General features: G+C 37.0%; 1 protein-coding gene across 1 annotated transcript; it reads left to right on the top strand.

The window, feature by feature from the left end:
* Positions 1-12,392: 12,392 nt before the first annotated feature.
* LOC135570612 (zinc finger protein 436-like) lies at positions 12,393-18,491 on the top strand. Its single transcript, XM_065016556.1, has 2 exons — positions 12,393-12,999; positions 17,226-18,491. The coding sequence occupies exons 1-2, from the start codon at positions 12,681-12,683 to the stop codon at positions 18,182-18,184; spliced, it is 1,278 nt and encodes a 425-aa protein (XP_064872628.1). The 5' UTR covers positions 12,393-12,680; the 3' UTR covers positions 18,185-18,491.

The raw sequence follows: 18,491 nt of genomic DNA, 5'->3' as shown, positions 1-18,491 counted from the left end.
ATTAGCAATAAGGTGTAGGATATTAGTATTAGCTATAGGGTGTAGGGTATTAGTATTAGCTATAGGGTGTAGGGTATTAGTATTAGCTATAGGGTGTAGGCTATTAGGTATTAATATTAGCTATAGGGTGTATGCTATTAGATGCTAGTATTAGCTATAGGGTGTAGGGTATTAGTATTAGTATTAGCTATAAGGTGTAGGGTATTAGTATTAGCCAAAGTGTGTAGGGTATTAGTATTAGTATTAGCTATAGGGTGTAGGGTATTAGTATTAGTATTAGCTATAAGGTGTAGGGTGTTAGTATTAGTATTAGCTATAGGGTGTAGGGTGTTAGTATTAGTATTAGCTATAGGGTGTAGGGTATTAGTGTTAGTATTAGCTATAAGCTGTAGGGTATTAGTATTAGTATTAGCTATAGGGTGTTGGGTATTAGTATTAGCTATAAGGTGTAGGGTATTAGTATTAGCTATAGGGTGCAGGTGTATTAGTATTAGTATTAGCTATATGGTTTAGGGTATTAGTATTAGTATTAGCTATAAGGTGTAGGGTATCAGTATTAGCTATAAGGTGTAGGGTTTTAGTATTAGCTATAAGGTGTAGGGTATTAGTATTAATTATAGGGTGTAGGGTATTAGTATTAGCTATAGGGTGTAGGGTATTAGTGTTAGCTATAGGGTGTAGGGTATTAGTATTAGCTGTAGGGTGTAGGCTATTACTATTAGTATTAGCTGTTGTTGCAGGAATTTAATTCCTCTGTTCTAATACCCAATTACAATTAAACACTCTGTCAATTCATAAGAATTTGTAAGACCCTTATTTTATAGAAATGGACAGAGCCCGGTCTTAAAGTCAAATAGTAGCCTTTATTCACGAGAGTACTGCTCCTTACACATTTTACCACAGGTTATAAACTGAAAATGACGTCAGCGTTTTCTAAATGTTCCGTCTCTTCTTGACACTGGTAGAAAGGCTCTATAGTTCTCAAGCCTTCCCTCCTCGCCTAGAGCCAAGGTCAGCCAGTGTAGATAAGCATTCTAGTCAGTATGGAGATATAGTTAATTCATTTCTACCAAGGAACAGACCGTCATTGTTCTCATTCTTGATTATTTGCACACATTATATTCAGAACTAAGATTAAAAAGAAAATTCATACATATACAGTAACATAATAGTATTCTGATTAGTACATATACAGTAACATAATAGTATTCTGATTAGTACATATGCAGTAACATAATAGTATTCTGATTCATCAGGCCTGATTGAAATGTATACATAATTAGTCATCATTGATAAAAATTCCCTTAACAGCTGTAGGGTATTAGTATTAGCTATAGGGTTTAGGGTATTAGTATTAGTATTAGCGATAGGGTGTAGTGTATTAGTATTAGCTGTAGGATACTAGCATTAGTATTAGTATTAGCTATAGGGCGTAGAGTATTAGTATTAGTATTAGCTATAAGGTGTAGGGTATTAGTATTAGTATTACCCATAGGGTGTAGTGTATTGGTATTAGTATTAGCTATATGGTGTAGGGTATTAGTATTAGTATTAGCTATAAGGTGTAGGGTATTAGTATTAGCCATAGGGTGTAGGGTATTAGTATTAGCTATAGGGTGTTGGGTATTAGTATTAGCTATAAGGTGTAGGGTATTACTATTACCTATAGGTTGTAGGGTATTAGTATTACCTATAGGTTGTAGGGTATTAGTATTATTATTAGGTATAAGGTGTAGGGTATTAGTATTAGTATTAGCCATAGTGTGTAGGGTATTAGTATTAGCTATAGGGTCTAGGGTATTAGTGTTAGCTATAGGGTGTAGGGTATTAGTATTAGCTATAAGGTGTAGGGTATTAGTATTACCTATAGGGTGTATATTAGTATTAGTATTAGCTATAGTGTGTAGGGTATTAGTATTAGCTATAGGGTGTAGGTGTATTAGTATTAGCTATAGGGTGTTGGGTATTAGTATTAGCTATAAGGTGTAGGGTATTAGTATTACCTATAGGGTGTAGGGTGTTCGTATTAGTATTAGGTAATTATAGGTGTAGGGTATTAGTATTAGCTTAGCCATATAGTGTAGGGTATTAGTATTAGTATTAGCTATAGGGTGTAGGGTATTAGTATTAGTGTTAGCTATGGGTGTAGGCTATTAGGTGTATTAGTATTACCTATAGGGTGTAGGGTATTAGTATTAGCTATAGGGTGTTGGGTATTAGTATTAGCTATAAGGTGTAGGGTATTAGCATTACCTATAGGGTGTAGGGTATTAGTATTATTATTAGGTATAAGGTGTAGGGTATTAGTATTAGTATTAGCCATAGTGTGTAGGGTATTAGTATTAGCTATAGGGTGTTGGGTATTAGTATTAGCTATAAGGTGTAGGGTATTAGTATTACCTATAGGGTGTAGGTATTAGTATTAGTATTAGGTATAAGGTGTAGGGTATTAGTATTAGTATTAGTCATAGTGTGTAGGGTATTAGTATTAGCTATAGGGTGTAGGCTATTAGTATTTGTATTAGCTATGGGTGTAGGCTATTAGGTATTAGTATTACCTATAGGGTGTAGGGGTATTAGTATTAGCTATAGGGTGTTGGGTATTAGTATTAGCTATAAAGTGTAGGGTATTAGTATTAGCTATAGGGTGTAGGGTATTAGTATTAGCTATAAGGTGTAGGGTATTATATTAGCTATAAGGTGTAGGGTATTAGTATTAGCTATTGGGTGTAGGGTATTAGTATTAGCTATAGGGTGTAGGGTATTAGTATTAACAATAGGGTGTAGGGTGTTAGTATTAGTATTAGGTATAAGGTGTAGGGTATTAGTATTAGTATTAGCCATATTGTGTAGGGTATTAGTATTAGTATTAGCTATAAGGTGTAGGGTATTAGTATTAGCTATAAGGTGTAGGATATTAGTATTAATTATAGGGTGTAGGGTATTAGTATTAGCTATAGGGTCTAGGGTATTAGTGTTAGCTATAGGGTGTAGGGTATTAGTATTAGCTATAAGGTGTAGGGTATTAGTATTACCTATAGGGTGTAGGGTATTAGTATTAGTATTAGGTATAAGGTGTAGGGTATTAGTATTAGTATTAGCCATAGTGTGTAGGGTATTAGTATTAGCTATAGGGTGTAGGGTATTAGTATTAGCTATAGGGTGTTGGGTATTAGTATTAGCTATAAGGTGTAGGGTATTAGTATTAACAATAGGGTGTAGGGTGTTAGTATTAGTATTAGGTATAAGGTGTAGGGTATTAGTATTAGTATTAGCCATAGTGTGTAGGGTATTAGTATTAGTATTAGCTATAGGGTGTAGGGTATTAGTATTAGTGTTAGCTATGGGTGTAGGCTATTAGGTATTAGTATTAGCTATAGGGTGTAGGGTATTAGTATTAGCTATACTGTCTAGGGTATTAGTATTAGCTATAGGGTGTAGGCTATTAGTATTAGTATTAGTTATAAGGTGTAGGGTATTAGCATTACCTATAGGGTGTAGAGTATTAGTATTAGCTATAGGGTTTAGGCTATTAGTATTAGTATTAGCTATAGGGTGTAGGGTATCAGTATTATTATTAGCTATAGGGTGTAGGGTATTAGTATTAGCTATAAGGTGAAGGGTATTAATATTAGCTATACTGTCTAGGGTATTAGTATTAGCTATAGGGTGTAGGCTATTAGTATTAGTATTAGTTATAAGGTGTAGGGTATTAGTATTAGCTATAGGGTGCAGGGTATTAGTATTACCTGTAGGGTGTAGGGTATTTGTATTAGTATTAGCTATAAGGTGTAGGGTATTAGTATTAGTATTAGCTATAGGGTGTAGGGTGTTAGTATTAGTATTAGCTATAGGGTGTAGGGTATTCGTTTTAGTATTAGCTATAAGGTGTAGGGTACTAGTATTAGCCATAGGGTGTAGGGTATTAGTATTAGCTATAGAGTGTAGGGTATTAGTATTAGTATTAGCTATAGGGTGTAGGGTATTAGTGTTAGTATTAGCTATAAGGTGTAGGCTATTTCATATTAGTATTAGCTATACTGTCTAGGGTATTAGTATTAGCTATAGGGTGTAGGGTATTAGTATTAGCTATAGGGTGCAGGGTATTAGTATTACCTATAGGGTGTAGGGTATTAGTATTAGTATTAGGTATAAGGTGTATGGTATTAGTATTAGTATTAGCCATAGTGTGTAGGGTATTAGTATTAGTATTAGCTATAGGGTGTAGGGTATTAGTATTAGTGTTAGCTATGGGTGTAGGCTATTAGGTATTAGTATTAGCTATAGGGTGTAGGGTATTCGTATTAGCTATAGGGTGTTGGGTATTAGTATTAGCTATAAGGTGTAGGGTATTAGTGTTAGTATTAGCTATAAGGTGTAGGCTATTTCATATTAGTATTAGCTATACTGTCTAGGGTATTAGTATTAGCTATAGGGTGTAGGGTATTAGTATTAGCTATAGGGTGCAGGGTATTAGTATTACCTATAGGGTGTAGGGTATTAGTATTAGTATTAGGTATAAGGTGTATGGTATTAGTATTAGTATTAGCCATAGTGTGTAGGGTATTAGTATTAGTATTAGCTATAAGGTGTAGGGTATTAGTATTAGCTATACTGTCTAGGGTATTAGTATTAGCTATAGGGTGTAGGGTATTAGTATTAGCTATAGGGTGTAGGGTATTAGTATTAGCTATAGGGTGCAGGGTATTAGTATTGCCTGTAGGGTGTAGGGTATTAGTATTAGTATTAGCCATAGTGTGTAGGGTATTAGTATTAGTATTAGCTATAGGGTGTTTGGTATTAGTATTAGCTATAAGGTGTAGGGTATTAGTATTACCTATAGGGTGTAGGGTATTAGTATTAGTATTAGGTATAAGGTGTAGGGTATTAGTATTAGTCATAGTGTGTAGGGTATTAGTATTAGCTATAGGGTGTAGTCTATTAGTATTAGTATTAGCTATGGGTGTAGGCTATTAGGTATTAGTATTACCTATAGGGTGTAGGGTATTAGTATTAGCTATAGGGTGTTGGGTATTAGTATTAGCTATAAGGTGTAGGGTATTAGTAATAGCTATAGGGTGTAGGGTATTAGTATTAGTATTAGCTATAGGGTGTAGGGTATTAGTATTAGCTATAAGGTGTAGGGTATTCATATTAGCTATAAGGTGTAGGGTATTAGTATTAGCTATAAGGTGTAGGGTATTCGTATTAGCTATAAGGTGTAGGATATTAGTATTAATTATAGGGTGTAGGGTATTAGTATTAGCTATAGGGTCTAGGGTATTAGTGTTAGCTATAGGGTGTAGGGTATTAGTATTAGCTATAAGGTGTAGGGTATTAGTATTACCTATAGGGTGTAGGGTATTAGTATTAGTATTAGCCATAGTGTGTAGGGTATTAGTATTAGCTATAGGGTGTAGGGTATTAGTATTAGCTATAGGGTGTTGGGTATTAGTATTAGCTATAAGGTGTAGGGTATTAGTATTACCTATAGGGTGTAGGGTGATCGTATTAGTATTAGGTATAAGGTGTAGGGTATTAGTATTAGTATTAGCCATAGTGTGTAGGGTATTAGTATTAGTATTAGCTATAGGGTGTAGGGTATTAGTATTAGTGTTAGCTATGGGTGTAGGCTATTAGGTATTAGTATTACCTATAGGGTGTAGGGTATTAGTATTAGCTATAGGGTGTTGGGTATTAGTATTAGCTATAAGGTGTAGGGTATTAGCATTACCTATAGGGTGTAGGGTATTAGTATTATTATTAGGTATAAGGTGTAGGGTATTAGTATTAGTATTAGCCATAGTGTGTAGGGTATTAGTATTAGCTATAGGGTGTTGGGTATTAGTATTAGCTATAAGGTGTAGGGTATTAGTATTACCTATAGGGTGTAGGTATTAGTATTAGTATTAGGTATAAGGTGTAGGGTATTAGTATTAGTATTAGTCATAGTGTGTAGGGTATTAGTATTAGCTATAGGGTGTAGGCTATTAGTATTTGTATTAGCTATGGGTGTAGGCTATTAGGTATTAGTATTACCTATAGGGTGTAGGGTATTAGTATTAGCTATAGGGTGTTGGGTATTAGTATTAGCTATAAAGTGTAGGGTATTAGTATTAGCTATAGGGTGTAGGGTATTAGTATTAGCTATAAGGTGTAGGGTATTCGTATTAGCTATAAGGTGTAGGGTATTAGTATTAGCTATTGGGTGTAGGGTATTAGTATTAGCTATAGGGTGTAGGGTATTAGTATTAACAATAGGGTGTAGGGTGTTAGTATTAGTATTAGGTATAGGGTGTAGGGTATTAGTATTAGTGTTAGCTATGGGTGTAGGCTATTAGGTATTAGTATTAGCTATAGGGTGTAGGGTATTCGTATTAGCTATAGGGTGTTGGGTATTAGTATTAGCTATAAGGTGTAGGGTATTAGCATTACCTATAGGGTGTAGGGTATTAGTATTAGTATTAGCTATAGGGTGTAGGCTATTAGTATTAGTATTAGCTATGGGTGTAGGCTATTAGGTATTAGTATTAGCTATAGGGTGTAGGGTATTAGTATTATTATTAGCTATAGGGTGTAGGGTATTAGTATTAGCTATAAGGTGTAGGGTATTAGTATTAGCTATACTGTCTAGGGTATTAGTATTAGCTATAGGGTGTAGGGTATTAGTATTAGCTATAGGGTGTAGGGTATTAGTATTAGCTATAGGGTGCAGGGTATTAGTATTGCCTGTAGGGTGTAGGGTATTAGTATTAGTATTAGCCATAGTGTGTAGGGTATTAGTATTAGTATTAGCTATAGGGTGTTTGGTATTAGTATTAGCTATAAGGTGTAGGGTATTAGTATTACCTATAGGGTGTAGGGTATTAGTATTAGTATTAGGTATAAGGTGTAGGGTATTAGTATTAGTCATAGTGTGTAGGGTATTAGTATTAGCTATAGGGTGTAGTCTATTAGTATTAGTATTAGCTATGGGTGTAGGCTATTAGGTATTAGTATTACCTATAGGGTGTAGGGTATTAGTATTAGCTATAGGGTGTTGGGTATTAGTATTAGCTATAAGGTGTAGGGTATTAGTAATAGCTATAGGGTGTAGGGTATTAGTATTAGTATTAGCTATAGGGTGTAGGGTATTAGTATTAGCTATAAGGTGTAGGGTATTCATATTAGCTATAAGGTGTAGGGTATTAGTATTAGCTATAAGGTGTAGGGTATTCGTATTAGCTATAAGGTGTAGGATATTAGTATTAATTATAGGGTGTAGGGTATTAGTATTAGCTATAGGGTCTAGGGTATTAGTGTTAGCTATAGGGTGTAGGGTATTAGTATTAGCTATAAGGTGTAGGGTATTAGTATTACCTATAGGGTGTAGGGTATTAGTATTAGTATTAGCCATAGTGTGTAGGGTATTAGTATTAGCTATAGGGTGTAGGGTATTAGTATTAGCTATAGGGTGTTGGGTATTAGTATTAGCTATAAGGTGTAGGGTATTAGTATTACCTATAGGGTGTAGGGTGATCGTATTAGTATTAGGTATAAGGTGTAGGGTATTAGTATTAGCCATAGTGTGTAGGGTATTAGTATTAGTATTAGCTATAGGGTGTAGGGTATTAGTATTAGTGTTAGCTATGGGTGTAGGCTATTAGGTATTAGTATTACCTATAGGGTGTAGGGTATTAGTATTAGCTATAGGGTGTTGGGTATTAGTATTAGCTATAAGGTGTAGGGTATTAGCATTACCTATAGGGTGTAGGGTATTAGTATTATTATTAGGTATAAGGTGTAGGGTATTAGTATTAGTATTAGCCATAGTGTGTAGGGTATTAGTATTAGCTATAGGGTGTTGGGTATTAGTATTAGCTATAAAGTGTAGGGTATTAGTATTACCTATAGGGTGTAGGTATTAGTATTAGTATTAGGTATAAGGTGTAGGGTATTAGTATTAGTATTAGTCATAGTGTGTAGGGTATTAGTATTAGCTATAGGGTGTAGGCTATTAGTATTTGTATTAGCTATGGGTGTAGGCTATTAGGTATTAGTATTACCTATAGGGTGTAGGGTATTAGTATTAGCTATAGGGTGTTGGGTATTAGTATTAGCTATAAAGTGTAGGGTATTAGTATTAGCTATAGGGTGTAGGGTATTAGTATTAGCTATAAGGTGTAGGGTATTCGTATTAGCTATAAGGTGTAGGGTATTAGTATTAGCTATTGGGTGTAGGGTATTAGTATTAGCTATAGGGTGTAGGGTATTAGTATTAACAATAGGGTGTAGGGTGTTAGTATTAGTATTAGGTATAAGGTGTAGGGTATTAGTATTAGTATTAGCCATAGTGTGTAGGGTATTAGTATTAGTATTAGCTATAAGGTGTAGGGTATTAGTATTAGCTATAAGGTGTAGGATATTAGTATTAATTATAGGGTGTAGGGTATTAGTATTAGCTATAGGGTCTAGGGTATTAGTGTTAGCTATAGGGTGTAGGGTATTAGTATTAGCTATAAGGTGTAGGGTATTAGTATTACCTATAGGGTGTAGGGTATTAGTATTAGTATTAGGTATAAGGTGTAGGGTATTAGTATTAGTATTAGCCATAGTGTGTAGGGTATTAGTATTAGCTATAGGGTGTAGGGTATTAGTATTAGCTATAGGGTGTTGGGTATTAGTATTAGCTATAAGGTGTAGGGTATTAGTATTAACAATAGGGTGTAGGGTGTTAGTATTAGTATTAGGTATAAGGTGTAGGGTATTAGTATTAGTATTAGCCATAGTGTGTAGGGTATTAGTATTAGTATTAGCTATAGGGTGTAGGGTATTAGTATTAGTGTTAGCTATGGGTGTAGGCTATTAGGTATTAGTATTAGCTATAGGGTGTAGGGTATTAGTATTAGCTATACTGTCTAGGGTATTAGTATTAGCTATAGGGTGTAGGCTATTAGTATTAGTATTAGCTATAGGGTGTAGGGTATCAGTATTATTATTAGCTATAGGGTGTAGGGTATTAGTATTAGCTATAAGGTGAAGGGTATTAATATTAGCTATACTGTCTAGGGTATTAGTATTAGCTATAGGGTGTAGGCTATTAGTATTAGTATTAGTTATAAGGTGTAGGGTATTAGTATTAGCTATAGGGTGCAGGGTATTAGTATTACCTGTAGGGTGTAGGGTATTTGTATTAGTATTAGCTATAAGGTGTAGGGTATTAGTATTAGTATTAGCTATAGGGTGTAGGGTGTTAGTATTAGTATTAGCTATAGGGTGTAGGGTATTCGTTTTAGTATTAGCTATAAGGTGTAGGGTACTAGTATTAGCCATAGGGTGTAGGGTATTAGTATTAGCTATAGAGTGTAGGGTATTAGTATTAGTATTAGCTATAGGGTGTAGGGTATTAGTGTTAGTATTAGCTATAAGGTGTAGGCTATTTCGTATTAGTATTAGCTATACTGTCTAGGGTATTAGTATTAGCTATAGGGTGTAGGGTATTAGTATTAGCTATAGGGTGCAGGGTATTAGTATTACCTATAGGGTGTAGGGTATTAGTATTAGTATTAGGTATAAGGTGTATGGTATTAGTATTAGTATTAGCCATAGTGTGTAGGGTATTAGTATTAGTATTAGCTATAGGGTGTAGGGTATTAGTATTAGTGTTAGCTATGGGTGTAGGCTATTAGGTATTAGTATTAGCTATAGGGTGTAGGGTATTCGTATTAGCTATAGGGTGTTGGGTATTAGTATTAGCTATAAGGTGTAGGGTATTAGCATTACCTATAGGGTGTAGGGTATTAGTATTAGTATTAGCTATAGGGTGTAGGCTATTAGTATTAGTATTAGCTATGGGTGTAGGCTATTAGGTATTAGTATTAGATATAGGGTGTAGGGTATTAGTATTATTATTAGCTATAGGGTGTAGGGTATTAGTATTAGCTATAAGGTGTAGGGTATTAGTATTAGCTATACTGTCTAGGGTATTAGTATTAGCTATAGGGTGTAGGGTATTAGTATTAGCTATAGGGTGTAGGGTATTAGTATTAGCTATAGGGTGCAGGGTATTAGTATTGCCTGTAGGGTGTAGGGTATTTGTATTAGTATTAGCTATAAGGTGTAGGGTATTAGTATTAGTATTAGCCAAAGGGTGTAGGGTAGTAGTATTACCTATAGGGTGTAGGGTATTAGTATTAGGTATAAGGTGTATGGTATTAGTATTAGCCATAGTGTGTAGGGTATTAGTATTAGTATTAGCTATAGGGTGTAGGGTATTCGTGTTAGTATTAGCTATAAGGTGTAGGGTATTAGTATTAGCCATATGGTGTAGGGTATTAGTATTAGCTATAGAGTGTAGGGTATTAGTATTAGCCAAAGGGTGTAGGGTATTAGTATTAGCTATAGGGTGTAGGGTGTTAGTATTAGTATTAGTATTAGCTATAGGGTGTAGGGTATTCGTGTTAGTATTAGCTATAAGCTGTTGGCTATTAGGTATTAGTATTAGCTATAGGGTGTATGCTATTAGGTGTTTGTATTAGCTATAGGGTGTAGGCTATTAGCTATAGTGTGTGGTGTATTAGGTATTAGTATTAGCTATAGGATAGTGCATTCGTAATGTATTCAGACGCCTTCACTTTTTCCACATTTTGTGATATTACAGCCTTATTCTAAAATGGACAATTTGTTTTTACCCCTAATCAATCTACACACAATACCCCATAATGACAAACCAAAAAGTTTAGTTTTTTAAAAACATTTTTCACATTGATTAACTTAAGTATTCAGACCATTTACTATGAGATCAGATGCATCCTGATTCGATTGATCATCCTTGAGATGTTTCTACAACTTGATTGGAGTCCATCTGTGGAAAAATTCAATTGATTGGACATTATTTGGAAAGGCACAGACCTGTCTATATAAGGTCACAGTTGACAGTGCATGTCAGAACAAAAACTAAGCCATGAGGTCAAAGGAATTGTCTGTAGAGCTCCGAGACAGGATTGTGCCGAGGCACAGATCTGGGGAAGGGTACGAAAACATTTCTGCAGCATTGAAGGTCCCCAAGAACAGTCTCCCCTACCATTCTTAAATTTAAGAATTTTTGGAACCACCAATACTTCCTAGAGCTGACTGCCCAGCCAAACTGAGAAATCCGGGGAGAAGGGCCTTGATCAGGGAGGTGACCAAGAACCCAATGGTCACTCTGACAGAGCTCCAGAGTTCCTTTGTGGAGATGGGAGAACCTTCCTCAAGGACAACCATCTCTGCAGCAGTCCACAAATCAGGCCTTTATGGTAGAGTGGCCAGACGGAGGCCACTCTTGATGAAAACCTGCTCCATAGCACTGAAGACCTCAGACTGGGGCGAAGGTTCACCTTCCAACAGGACAACGCCCGTAAGCACACAGCCAAGACAACACAGGAGTGGCTTTGGGACAAGTCTCTAAATAACCCAGCCAGAGCCCGGACATGAACCCTATCTAACATCTCTGGAGAGACCTGAAAATAGCTGTTTAGCAATGCTCAACCTCACAGAGCTTGAGAGGATCTGTAGAGAAGAATGGTAGAAACTCCCCACATGCAGGTGTGCCAAGCTTGTAATGTCATACCCCAGAAGACTGGAGGCTGTAATCGATGCCAAAGTTGTTTCAACCAAGTACTTTGTAAAGGGTCTGAATACTTATGTAACTGTGATTTTTCAGTTGATTATAATAAATTAGCAAAAATATGTAGCGTTTTTGCTTTGTCGTTATGGGGTATTGTCGTTTTGAGTATTTGAAATGTATTTTAAATCATTTTTAGAATAAGGTTAACGTAACACAATGCGGAAAAAGTGGGAAGGAATGTTGTTACACCATGTAGGAGCAGTATAGACCTAGTATGTTCATTATAAACATCTACATGATGTATTGTTACACCATGTAGGAGCAGTATAGAGCTAGTCTGTTCATTATATACATCTACATGATGTATTGTTACACCATGTAGGAGCAGTATAGATCTAGTCGTTCATTATATACATCTACATGCTGTATTGTTACATCATGTAGGAGCAGTATAGACCTAGTCTGTTCATTATATACATCTACATGATGTATTGTTACACCATGTAGGAGTAGTATAGAGCTAGTCTGTTCATTATATACATCTACATGATGTATTGTTACACTACGTAGGAGCAGTATAGACCTACATTAGCTAGCTACTTATTTAGGTTTAGTATGACTTAAATGAAATTGCCTTAAATGTTCTGTAGTAAACGTATTTTTACTTGCACTAGTCAATCAACACATTCAGGTCTTTGTACGTCTCAATATAATATTATTATTTAATTAAATTCACGTAAAATAATATTTATCTGAAAATAAAATATGATCCTCAGCTGCGTTTCCCCTCCAGTCAGCAGACCGCGATGTGCGTATTTCAGGCAACGCTGCCAGCGTGACGTATAATCTAATGGACGGTTCTTCAGAAACAGCTCGTCAACCACTTCCGTTGCTTGCTAACCAAGAAAGAAGCCGAAATAAGTTATTTATACGCTTTCGGAGTATATTAGCTACTCTGTTTTCGACACACTTCTGTGTCTAAACTTGTTAACCTATTTAATATTACGTTTTTTGTATTAGTCAGCTATAGTAGCTGGCTGGTTTAGTTAACACTAGCCTAGTCGCTAATGATAGCTAGCTAACATCCCCGACCATGAGTTCACTCAACTACTCTCCTCCTGTTAAAGAAGAGGGGGTCTGCTGGACGGAGAAAGAGGGTCTGTGGCTGAACATTGTTGTGAAAGAGGAGAAGGGAGAGGAGGATGTCACGGTTAAACAAGAAGTAAAGGGTGAGGCTGTTACAGTGAAAGAAGAGGAAGACACGTTCAGAGTGAAAGAGGAGGAAGATGTTACAGTAAAAGAAGAGGAGGATGAGAAAGAGGAGGATGCAGTTTTTGGAGTGAAGAAGGAGGGGGAGATGACTGTCACGTTGAAGGAGGAAGAGGAGGAGGTTGGAGATCTGTTTAACACCAGTAAGTACCGTCTCTGCAGTCGTTGAACCAATATGCAGTAAAGGGGTTCTACACTTTAATGTTGTTCTGTAGGAATGGCTGAAGCTACACTGTAACGTGTAGAACATCAAGAGTGGACCATCAACAAAACGTCAACAATTGATCAAATGCATCTAATGACAATGCCTGAAATACTGTAAGTCCTCAATTTCTCCTATTAGATTAGCCCAATATGTAGTCTTAAAGGGGCATTCAGCAGTTGTTACATCCATTTTTGGGACTTATACATTAATTATATGTACCCATTGTTTCTTGAAGAAATCACTTATAAATGCCTCATGAGCTTAGGTCAACTGTCGTACCCCATCAGAACCCCAAAATATAAGCTATTTTTTTTACTCCAATGTTTATCAGTAAATGTAAACAAACACTGTATATCCTCTACATGATTAATTGATTTAATTGAGTCTCAAGCATTTCTAAAACATTTAACATTTTCATTTCATAAAAAAAAAAAAAATCTAATTTAGAATAAGTAACATAAAAAAATGTGTAAAAAGGGAAGCGGTCTGAACTTAATGAATGCACTAGGGCCCCAACTAAAAAAAATCTTGGGTCAACCAAGAGTCGTCTTTTCTTTCTACCAACCGATTGGTAGAAATGTTATAACGTGTATTTTTCCATATATAGACACACCCTACGTGTTTTAATTAAATCAACTATATGTACTGAACTGGTTTGATGCTTTAAGCACTCTGTTTGATTAAATAATTAAGACACACAAATGACTCGGATGCCAGAGATCAAGATAGCCGAACCATCAGGGGGAAAAAACTCTTCCTCCCCCCTCTGCTGCTGGCCTTCGTAAATTCTGATGTTATGCTCCTAAAGCTTCTGGTAATAGGCTACACCAGCAGTCGGAAAACTTTTTCCATTCCATCCATCCTTTGGGTTCCTTTTGGCAAACTCCAAGCAGGCTGTGATGTCTTTTACTGAGGAGTGGCTTCCGTCTGGCCACTCTACCATAAAGGCCTGATTGTTGGAGTGCTGCAGAGATGGTTGTCCTTCTCCACAGATAAGTTCTCCCATCTCCACAGAGGAACTCTGGAGCGCTGTCAGAGTGACCATCAGGTTTTTGGTCACCTCCCTGACCAAGGTCCTTCTCACCCAATCGCTCAGTTTGGCCGGGTGACCAGCTCTAGGAAGCGTATTCCATTTAAAAATGATGGAGGTCACTGTGTTCTTGGGGACCTTCAATGCTGCAGAATTTTTTTGGTACCCTTCCCCAGATCTGTGCCTCGAAATAATCATGTCTTGGAGCTCTACGGACAATTTCTTCAACCTCATTTCTTGTTTCTTTTCTCTGACATGCACAGTCAACTGTGGGACCTTATATTAACAGGTGTGTGACTTCCATATCATATCCAATCAATTGAATTTACCACAGGTGGACTACGAACAAGTTGTAGATACATCTTAAGGATGATTAATGGAAACAGGATGCACCTGAAAGCAATTTCGAGTCTCATAGCAAAGGGTCTGAATACTTATGTAAATAAGGTTTATCTGTTGTCATTATGGGATATTGATGACACCCCTCTGAAACAAGATAGCCTAACCATCAGAAAAAACCTCTTCCTTACCCTACTCCTCCCGCGGCTGCTGGCCTTTGTAAATTCTGATGTTATGCTCCTATAGTTTCTGGTAATAGGCTACACCAGCAGTCGTTATGCTCCTAAAGTTTCTGGTAATAGACTACACCAGCAGTCAGCAACCTTTTCCATTTGGTGCCAAGTTATCTGACCATTTCTACTGATCTGGTGCCAGTTATGATTTTCATATTCACATTTTATTAGAACAGTTTAATTTAATTTATAATAGTAATAATAATTATTATAGTTTATCTCAACATCATTCTCTGTGGTTAATCTACATTCTATTTAAATGAAAATGATAAAGAAACATTTTCATTGCCGTTGCTAAGGTTCTTTTTAATAAGATACATAAAGTTCAAAAATGTTAACATTGCAGCCTGCATGTATAAAATATCCTGATAAATAAATATCATAAATCTCATCTCATCTTGAACTTCTTCCATTTTCTAATAATTGCGCTAACAGTTGTTGCCTTCTCACCAAGCTGCTTGCCTATTGTCCTGTAGCCCATCCCAGCCTTGTGCAGGTCTACAATTTTATCCCTGATGTCCTTCCACAGCTCTCTGGTCTTGGCCATTGTGGAGAGGTTGGAGTCTGTTTGATTGAGTGTGTGGACAGGTGTCTTTTATACAGGTAACAAGTTCAAACAGGTGCAGTTAATACAGGTAATGAGTGGAGAACAGGAGGTCTGTGAGAGCCGGAATTCTTACTGGTTGGTAGGTGATCAAATACTTATGTCATGCCATAAAATGCAAATGAATTACTTAAAAATCATACAATCTGATTTTCTGGATTGTGTATCAAATACTTGTTCTCCCCACTGTAAGTATTTGATCACCTACCAACCAGTAAGAATTCCGGCTCTCACAGACCTGTTAGTTTTAACAAACAGATCACTGACCATTTTGAATCTCACCGTACCTTCTCTGCTGTGCAATCCGATTTCCGAGCTGGTCACGGGTGCATCTCAGCCACACTCAAGGTACTAAACAATATCATAACCGCCATTGATAAAAGACAGTACTGTGCAGCCGTCTTCATCGACCTGGCCAAGGCTTTCGACTCTGTCAATCACCGTATTCTTATCGGCAGACTCAACAGCCTTGGTTTTTCAAATGACTGACTCGCCTGGTTCACCAACTACTTCTCAGATAGAGTTCTGTATCAAATCGGAGGGCCTGTTGTCCAGACCTCTGGCAGTCTCTTTGGGGGTACCACAGGGTTCAATTATCGGACTGACTCTTTTCTCTGTATATACCAGCGATGTTGCTTTTACTGCGGGCTATTCATTGATCCACCTCTACGCAGACGACACCATTCTGTATACATCTGGCCCTTCTTTGGACATAGTGTTAACAAACCTCCAAACGAGCTTCAATGCAATACCAAACTCCTTCTGTGGCCACCAACTGGTCTTAAACGCTAGTAGAATTAAATGCTCTTCAACCGATCTGCACCTGCCACCTGACTGGCGTCACTACTCTGGACGATTCTGACTTAGGTATTTGTTGTTGTCCACATATTCTAATGTGTCTGGTTAGACTGTATATCTCACTGGTCATCCCCAAAGCCAACACCTACTTTGGCCACCTTTCCTTCCAGTTCTCTGCTGCCAATAACTGGAACAAATTGCAAAAATTGCTGAAGTTGGAGACTTAAATCTCCCTCACTAACTTTAAGCATCAGCTATCTCAGCAGTTTACCGATCGCTGCAGCTGTACACAGCCCATCTGTAAATAGCCCATCCAACTGCCTACCTCATCCCCGTGTTTTTATTTACTTTTTTTTGCTCATTTGCACACCCGTATTTCTACTGCGCATCATCATCTGCAGATCTGTCACTCCAGTGTTAATTTGCTAAATTGTAATTACTTCGCTACTATGGCCTTTTTATTGCCTTTCCTCCTTACTCCATTTGCACACACTGTATATCGATTTTTCCATTGTGTTATGTGAAATAAAAAAAATGTGTAAAAAATAATTCTAACTTTATTGACAACACCCAAATGGATACTGTCATTAACGCGGTTCTTCAATAATTATACATAATTCATAATACTATAGCAAACATTATATTAAACAGGACATTCAAACTAGCCTTACAATTATAATCCAAAGTAGTGTGAAATGTACTCATAAGCAACCTGGAAATGGAGGTTACTCCCCTGAGTTTCCGCCATTTCACATTCAGAATATATTGTGAAAAACTAAAATCTTTGCTCCAGGCAGAAAAAGTACATCCATAACTATCGGTTTCCTCATTAGCAGGGAGGAGTTTTTGCAATCAAATTGCCCTCGTGCCGCAATTTTAGCAAACACAGAGAGTGGCCTATATTGGAGATCAAAAGTCATCTGGCACACTGTTTATAGTTTTAACAACATGACAATCATCGATGTTACTACTAATGTGAAAACAAGACAAAAATATGGCTTTTTTTGCTCATTTTAAGACAATTGTCAAATAATTGTCACATTCATTACAGACGTCAATGGTTGTACAACATCATGGCTACGCTGTTGGCATCACCTTTTACAGTGGATTACCGCTGTTGTGGGCCTTTAATCATCTGTCTGACTTTGTTGTTCACACAGGAGAGATATTTAACTATCATGGAGCCTCTGGGGAGCCTCAACAACCTTGTGATGCTGAAGAGGCAGAGAAGAGTCTCTCCGGATCAGAACAACTCAATAAACACCTACAGAGATCCACAGGGAATAGAACTCACTGCTGCTCTGACTGTGGGAAGAGATTCACCTCATCAGGCATTAAAATTCATCAGAGAACACACACAGGAGAGAAATCTTACAGCTGTGGTCAATGTGGGAAGAGTTTTGGTCGATCTTGCCATCTGACTCAACACCAGAGAACACACACGGGAGAGAAACCTTACAGCTGTGGTCAATGTGGGAAGAGTTTTGGTCGATCTTGCCATCTGACTCAACACCAGAGAACACACACAGGAGAGAAACCTTACAGCTGTGGTCAATGTGGGAAGAGTTTTACAACATCTCGCTCTCTGACTCTACACCAGAGAACACACACAGGAGAGAAACCTTATAGCTGTGGTCAATGTGGGAAGAGTTTTGGTCGATCTGGAGAGCTGACAGTGCACCAGAGAACACACACAGGAGAGAAACCTTATAGCTGTGGTCAATGTGGGAAGAGTTTTGGTCGATCTGGAGAGCTGACAGTGCACCAGAGAACACACACAGGAGAGAAATCTTATAGCTGTGGTCAATGTGGGAAGAGTTTTGGTCAATCTGGCCATCTGACTCTACACCAGAGAACACACACAGGAGAGAAACCTTACAGCTGTGGCCAATGTGGGAAGAGTTTTGGTCAATCTTGCCATCTGACTCTACACAAGAGAACACACACAGGAGAGAAACCATATAGCTGTGGTCAATGTGGGAAGAGTTTTGGTCGATCTGGCCAGCTGATGTCACACCAGAGAACACACACAGGAGAGAAACCTTATAGCTGTGATCAGTGTGACAAGAGATACTCTGATAAAAGATCTCTGATCAAACATCAGACAATGCATACATGAAGGAGTTATTTCATGATATTAATGTCACAATGTATAATGTTTTAATGTTGTATTTTAAGGAATTTCACAAGGTAGAACCCTAAAAGTTTGCCCCATTCAATTGATTTCAGCGTGATATGGATATTAGCCTTGGGAAAAATCCAGGCTCTGAATTGAAAGAGTACTATTTATGTGATTTAACAAAAAGTGACTAACACAAAAATAGTTGTGTTACCATGTGATGACCCACTTGAATCAAAATGCAACACTTCAAAATGTAGCTTGCTGTTTTCTACAAGTTGTCCTCTAAACAGTGATGTACACATTA

Source organism: Oncorhynchus nerka, unplaced genomic scaffold, assembly GCF_034236695.1.
Source record: "Oncorhynchus nerka isolate Pitt River unplaced genomic scaffold, Oner_Uvic_2.0 unplaced_scaffold_29___fragment_4___debris, whole genome shotgun sequence".
In the NCBI taxonomy this organism is placed as follows: domain Eukaryota; kingdom Metazoa; phylum Chordata; class Actinopteri; order Salmoniformes; family Salmonidae; genus Oncorhynchus; species Oncorhynchus nerka.
This window is presented reverse-complemented; position numbering and strand designations above follow the sequence as displayed.